This window comes from Hydra vulgaris, chromosome 12 (genome assembly GCF_038396675.1).
Source record: "Hydra vulgaris chromosome 12, alternate assembly HydraT2T_AEP".
Classification (NCBI taxonomy): Eukaryota; Metazoa; Cnidaria; class Hydrozoa; order Anthoathecata; family Hydridae; genus Hydra; species Hydra vulgaris.
The window spans coordinates 65,542,501-65,550,000 of record NC_088931.1 but is presented as its reverse complement, the minus strand read 5'-3'; the positions used below and the strand labels follow the sequence as shown (position 1 = coordinate 65,550,000).

At 27.8% G+C, this 7,500-nt stretch overlaps 1 protein-coding gene across 11 annotated transcripts in view; it reads right to left on the bottom strand.

The window, feature by feature from the left end:
- Positions 1-7,500, bottom strand: part of LOC100197690 (cGMP-inhibited 3',5'-cyclic phosphodiesterase 3A) — a 58,988-nt gene that overhangs the window by 8,604 nt on the left and 42,884 nt on the right. For all 11 annotated transcript variants that reach the window (XM_065814148.1, XM_065814152.1, XM_065814155.1 and 8 more), the window contains 2 exons: positions 5,176-5,451; positions 4,041-4,799 (listed from right to left, as the gene is read on the bottom strand). In XM_065814148.1, coding sequence (XP_065670220.1) covers positions 4,041-4,799; positions 5,176-5,451 — 1,035 coding nt within the window. The remainder of the gene's footprint in view (positions 1-4,040; positions 4,800-5,175; positions 5,452-7,500) is intronic.

Sequence of the window (7,500 nt, the reverse complement as noted above, 5' to 3'; positions counted from 1 at the left end):
TAAAAAAGCTTTTAAAGTTTAGCAAAATCATTCAAAATGCATAATTTAGAAAAATCATTTTTTAAAGTAACAAAAACTTTTGATTGTTATTCTTTAACAAAAGATTAACAAAAAAACCAAAGAACAGTTACGGACTTAATTTTAGACTCAAAGTGATAAAATCAAAATTTTCATGATGAAAGTGTGAAAATAGCATGATAAGTATGATGCATGCATAAATAACTTTATGAATAAATATGTTTCATGGAATTAAATATATCTGATGATATAATATGCAAAAACAGCATCTGACGGATTTGGACCAAGGCTTATTTCAGTGCAGAAAGAACGTTTAATTCAAAAGAATGTTTAGCTATCAAAAGGAATTTAAATTTGAATGTTTCCACTTGTCATATTCGACGTATTTTATGCAACAGACTTTCTATGCGTGCGTTAAGGCCTTTAAAGAAGCCTTTTCTTTCTGATATCCAACGGAAGAAGAGAATATTGTTTTGTAAGAAGTACTCTCATCGGACATCAGAAGATTGGCAAGCTATAAACAATGGGTTCGACGTCCTAAACATTCATCAGCAACTGACCCAAGGTTTACAGTTCCAACTGTTAAGCACCCTGCTCATGTGATGGTGTGGGGGTGCTTCTCAGCACATGGCCATGGTTCCATTCGATTTATAAATCAAGGAGAAACTTTAAATTCAACAGCGTACATTAATATTTTGAATGACAGTTTGGAACAATTCATGGCGATTCACAATTGCACCGTGTTCCAGCAGGACTCAGCCCCCAGCCACGTCTCAAAGCAAACTAAAAACTGGTTTACATCAAAAAGAATTGAATTATTAGACTGGCCTTCAAATTCGCCGGATCTAAACCCGATCGAAAACCTATGGGTTTTAATTAAACGCTGAGTTGCCGAAGAAAAGCCTTACTCCATCCCGCATTTAATTTAAAAAATTGAAGTTAACTGGTGCTCATTTTCAGCTGACATCTGCAAAAATTTGGTGGATTCAATGCCGCAGCGCATTAAAGAAGTACTAAAATCGAAAGGACATTAATGCAAGTATTAGCAGGCTGTAATAAATTATTTTTATTATCATTTTTAAATATATGGTTATGGAATTAAGTTTTTTGTTAAAATTGAAGTCTGAGTCTAAAATTAAGTCCGTAACTGTAAGACTTATTTGAATGACAAGTAACATGAGAATGATTTTTAGCAGATGGCAGAAAAGATGCTAGTACTTTAGTGCAACGCCCATTATAGTATTTATAGTAAAAAGAAAGAAAAGCAACATTACAACGATATGACACAATAAAACGATAAAACGCACGATAAAACCTATTAGTTATTACTGTTAACAAATCGGCGGGAAAATGAGAAGATCAAAATCCATATTAATGATCAGAAAGTAAGTTATTAGATTCAAAATGAGAAATTAAATGTTTGTAAATTAAATACTCAAAAACCTTGTTTATGATATGAAGAAGACTAATGGGGCGGTAGTTAGAAAACTCAGATCTTTCTCCAGAAGCTTTGAAAATAGGGATAACAGATGCTGCTTTCTAGCAGACTGGAAAAAAAGACTCTGATAAGCTCTTGTTAAATAGTTTTGAAAGTATAGACGACAGCTCCGGAGAACACTTCTGCAAAACTATAACAGGTATGTTGTCCAAACCACAAGCTGTAAAAGAATCTAAGCAGGAAATTACTTTAGATACAGAAGCTGGATATGAATGTCAAGCTGCGATATGAATGTCAAGCAATGGATTAACCTGTTTGTCAGCTATATCAGGTAGGATATGATTAGTGGAACCAAAAGATGAGATTGATGAAAAGTTCTTAGCAAACAATTCAGATTTGTCTTTAGGTGAGGTCACAAAATTTGAACCACGCAAGAGAGGTGGAATAACAGATTTTCCCTTATTATAGACATTGTTAAAGATTCTTCAGAAGTCTCTGCAGCCTAACTTTTGAGATGAAATACAAGATTCTGTGACCTGAGAATAGCAGGCTTTGGTGTCAGGCAAAACCTTTTTACAATGGTTTCTTGCAATAGTAAACAGACAACTGTTTTCTAAAGAATTGTTTTGGCGATAAATATGGAAGTAAATGGTTACAATTGGAAATTGCAGCAGCAAATGAGGGGAAAACTATGGAGAAGAGTAAGGCTTGAGTTGGAATCATTGAAAAAGAATAAAAGATTCCATTCCAATATCAGATTTCTACCCAAGGGCTATCACAAAGAAAATCACAAAGAGTCCCAACCAGCTTTAAGGGAGTTGTATGAGGTACAATGATAAGGGAATTCTGATGATGAAGAAGAATGAAATAATAGTTTTAGAGAGATCAAAGCATGATCAGAAGCACCTAAGGGTAAATGTGGAGAAACAGAGCACTGACTAGACTCAGAAACAAGACACAAGTCGAGTAGAAAAGGTAAATGATTTGGATTGTTTGAAAAACAATTTAAAAAGTTGATTATTTGTGTTAGAGAATGAGAAAGGCAAAAGTTGTGGGCCTTAAAGTCTGCAGAGTCACTGACACTAGAAACAAGCTATTTAGTCCGATTAGCAATAAAGTAACCAACAACAATGATATTGGCTGAAGAATAAAGAGAAAGGGCTTGGTCAATTTGATCAGAAATAACATCAAAAAGAGTGCAGTCTTGAGATGAAGGATAGTGATTAGAACAAAGAAAAAATAGATTGAAGTGGTGATAAATGAAATCACATAAAAAAATAGTCTGCGGATTCAAATCTAGTTTCCTGACAAATAGGTAAATTCTTACAAATGTTAATACCCAGGCCAAGCATGTGACTATCATTACGAATTAAAGGAAGATAACAATCAACACTAAGATCACAGCTGAGTTCAGATGAAACAGCTGAATTCAAATTAGTCTCACAAAGAGCAAGTAGGTCTGGTGAACTTTGTAAGAGATAAGAACAAAAATTACTTGAAAAACCATGATTATTAGTGAATGATAGATTTATAAAATTTGGTGATGACGATTTGGAATTATAAAATGAGAAATTTATCTTATCTTCAATTAGTATACAGTAAACATAATCCTCAATTATAAAGTAATTGAATAAAGTTGAGGTTGATTATAAAGCATTTAAAAATAAATAAAAATACTATCTTTTACTGTTTGATATTCTTAATAAAATACCTATTCCTTATTAAAGTTAACATGCTCACATCTTGAACCTGCTTTTGAAATAAATGGTAAATTTTCACCTACCAACACCATCAAAATCATCTTTTTTTAGATTTATAAGAAAATCAGTTTAGATTTATAAGAAAATTTAAAGATAGATATTTACAATTGAAAGATACATAAAATGCCCTTAATAAAAACTTTCAGTTGTTTCCTTTTTCTTCTAAATTATATTATTATTATTATTCTGACAAAACTGTCAGGATTAAACTCTCTATGTTTTAAGTTTTGTGTGAATGCACACAAGATATCATTGATAGCACAACTATTTAATAGGGATTTGAACTATTTAAGTATATATGTGTGGGTGTGGATATATATATATATATATTATATATATGTGTATTTATATACATGTGTGTGTGTGTGTGTATATATATATATATACATATATATATTTATATATATATATATATATATATATATATATATATATATATATATATATATATATAATATATATATATATATATATATATATATATATATATATATATATATATATATATATATATATATATATATATATATGTATATGTATATGTATATGTATATGTATATGTATATGTATATGTATATGTATATATGTATATGCAGAGGTTAAACTAAATGTCAGACTTTGGGGCTCCTCAGACTGTTTTTGAGAACTGTTTGAGGGGGGCAACTAACCATTGTACATTTTTACTGAGAAAATGAACAATGGTTTGTTGCCTTCCTTTAACAGGGTTCAAGAATGATCTAAAGGACCTCGATGTCTGACACCTATTCTGGCCCCTATATACATATATGTATATATGTATATGTATATATATAGTTTTTAAATACCTGTGTTAAAACGTTACACTTTTCATTAAGCTCAAAGATAGGAAAATCCCAAGAATTAATTTCATTAAGTATTTCATCCACTTCTTTTGATGCAGCTGTTTCAAGCTCTATTTGCATTTCATGAGATGTTCTTCGACTATTTAATGAAGGCAACAACAAATTTTCTTTATTAAAATCAACAGCATGGTCATTATTCAGGACTAAATCATGTTGAACATTTGAACTGACATGATGCTCAGAACATTCTGCATTAGAAATGCTACTAGGAACAAAATTAACATTAGAAAAACTATCACTATTATTCTTAACTGTTTCTGTTTCACTTGATTCCCTGATTTCTACATACTCTGACAAGCTTTCCAGTCGTGTTTTACTTTTTTTATCAGCCTCTGATTTGTTAGAATCTTTGACATTTATTTGTCCTTCTAATTCACAAGCGCTATGCGATTCTTCAATGCTATTATAATATGTAGGACAATTGTTGGATACCTCAATTTTGAACATATCTTCATCGGGGGGTTGATTTATTATTGATAAAGGACTTCCACATGGAGAACGAGTTTTTGTATACGAATTTTTTTCAAGTTCTGAAAATATATTTGAGTGCGATAAAGAACGAACCGACACATTTTTAATGAAACTATTATGTACATTTTTTTTAGAATAATATTCCATGTCAATGGTTGGCATTCCTGTTGCTGATGTTGTAGTGGTGTAACTGCTAGACATTCTACGTGATCCTAAGTTTCTATGCATACGCTAAAAACAAAAACTAAATTTAATACTATTGTTTTTTATAATAACAATTATTATATTAGTGTTCTTAATACATTCTTATCACACATTCCTCTCTTTTTTTGGAGGACTATACTTGTACATTTGTACATTTACAGGAACAAAAAAATTTATTCAAGTTTATATTTACCCATGAGATCCTATTAATAATTCATCTCAATCAAAAATCATCCATTGATTTTGCTTACTTATGCTATTTTGCTTACTTATGCTTACATTTACTTTGCTCAGCTTACAAAAGTGTGCTAATAAAATAAAAAATTTTAAAATATGTTTATTCTGAGATTAAATTTGCTGCTTCTAAGATACGGAAAAAATTTTAACATTTAAATCCTTTTACCTTTTTTAAGGAAAGAGGTAAATCATCTTTAAAATCAGGCTGGTTCAACACCTGCTGTTCATCTTCTTTTGTTTTTTGTTTTTCAAACATTGTCACTAGCGGATTGGTGTATGTTTGGCGTTGAAATTCACTTTGCAAAAATGGAGAAAGCATATCAGCAATTATACGAAGAGTTCCTATTACATTAATTGGTAATGATGAATCAGCAAGAAGATCAGATAACATACCATGAGCTTCACCAAGTGTGCTAAAGTCTACAGAACCTGAGCTGCATTTCTAAAGGTAAATAAATAATCAATCAAAAAAAAATTATGTAATAAATGTATTATTATTAATGCAAATTTTTTTTATGAATTGCATAGGTGTATAAAAATTGAATGGTAATATACTGCTCTGATAAGAAAGAACACAGTAACTCAATTTTCAAGATAAATTTTTTTTGGCGTAATACTATTTATTATTATTTTTTTGACCTGGTCTATAAGTAAGACCACTGTATGCGATCTTTAAGTATCTGTTATAGATGTTTTAATTTTACAGTATCTGCAGGAAATATAGCCAAAATTGATAAGAAAACAGTAATTTTTCAAAATGGATATTTTGCAGATACTGTGTTATCAGGGGTAGTCCATCATATTATCATAAGTAGATATTTTATTTACAGATTTATACTTTTGAATTTATTGTATAAAAACTTTTTTTAACATAAATTTAAAAAATTAACTTTTTCTCTGTGATTTTACAACTTTTTTTTTAGATTTTTTTATAAAGCATGATTATTATTTTTGAAATTTGTACTTAATTTTGCTTCTTTTAAGACGTTGAAATATATTTTGTTAAATTTATACACTACTTTAACTATTTTATATTATTTTATAATTTATTTATAACCTCTGTCTGATGTTTAAGTATTTACCCATTGAAAATAATTTTTGTTATAAAACTTTGTGACTTGTGAGTGTTATTTTATTATATAGTAAACATTTATTAAGACATGTGATACATAATCAATGTATAAAATGAAATTAAGATTTTATTATAAAAGAAATATATTTTATGAAGTGTTAATTATTTACAATCAGAAAACAATTTTTTTAATTTTAAAAGTTTAGAAGTTTTTAATATTTTGGAAACAAAACTATTTGTTCAAATTTTTTAAAAACTTCATTACAAAATGGCATAAGAAAAGTGATTAATAAAAAATTCTTAAACATGCAATATGATCATTATAATTTATGATTATTCTTCTAAATTCAATATAATTTATGATTGGTTCTTAACTAACCATTTAATAATATGGTAAGAAAGTTCAAAATTCAAATTGAAAGAGAAACTATTAGGGAAGAAAGTATTAGGAAAGAAAGTATTAGGGAAGAAACTATTAGGGAAGAAAGTATTAGGAAAGAAACTATTAGAGAAGAAACTTTATGGGAAGGCATTTATTTAATAAGTTAAATTTGTTTCACAGATGTTTGATAAAAAAACAAGTTAAACAGAACTAAAATTTATTATTTAAAATAATTTTTCAAAAAACTTTTTAAAATTTTATTGTTTTAGTGTCCATCTGTTATCCTTTTCTTAATAATGAAATCTAACTATAACTAATAAAATCAAATCAAAACAAAAAATGAACAAAACAAGAAAACAAAAACAAAAACAAAAAAAAAACAAAGGGAAAAAAGATGGTATTGGATTTAAAAATAAAGAAACAATGTGTATTTTAAAACATATTTGTATTCAAACATAACTTTGAAAAAAGACAACATAATAACAAAAAACTTGATAAAATGAAATAAATTTCTTTTTATCACAGTATAACTACAATTATAAAGCCTTTTATAATAAAATGAAAATTAATAGCCATTTTATGAAGACAAGTAATAAAAACTGGATTTTTGGCATAAAAATCAAAATGTCATCAAGAAGGTGACTATTTTCTAGATCAAAATCAAATAAAATTTATTATATTAAAATAAGCAACCATTTATAACATCTAAAAAAAAAAAAAGAATAATCCAAACATCATTTAAAAGGTTATATAGCATATAAACCTGAATTTAGTAATTTAGCTATTGTAAGGCTTTCAAAAGGAAAAAAAAACTTTTAAAAGCTAAAGTACTTTGAAGATAACCTTTAACATCTTAGTATGTTGGCAAAACATAATTTATAATAATTTTTAAAATTATATATAAATTAAAAAAAATATATATATATCTTTTATTGAAATAGAAATGTTTTTTTAATTTTTATCTTATTTGAAATAACATATTTTGGACACACAACACACATACACACATATGTATACAAGCTTAATTAGTAATAAAA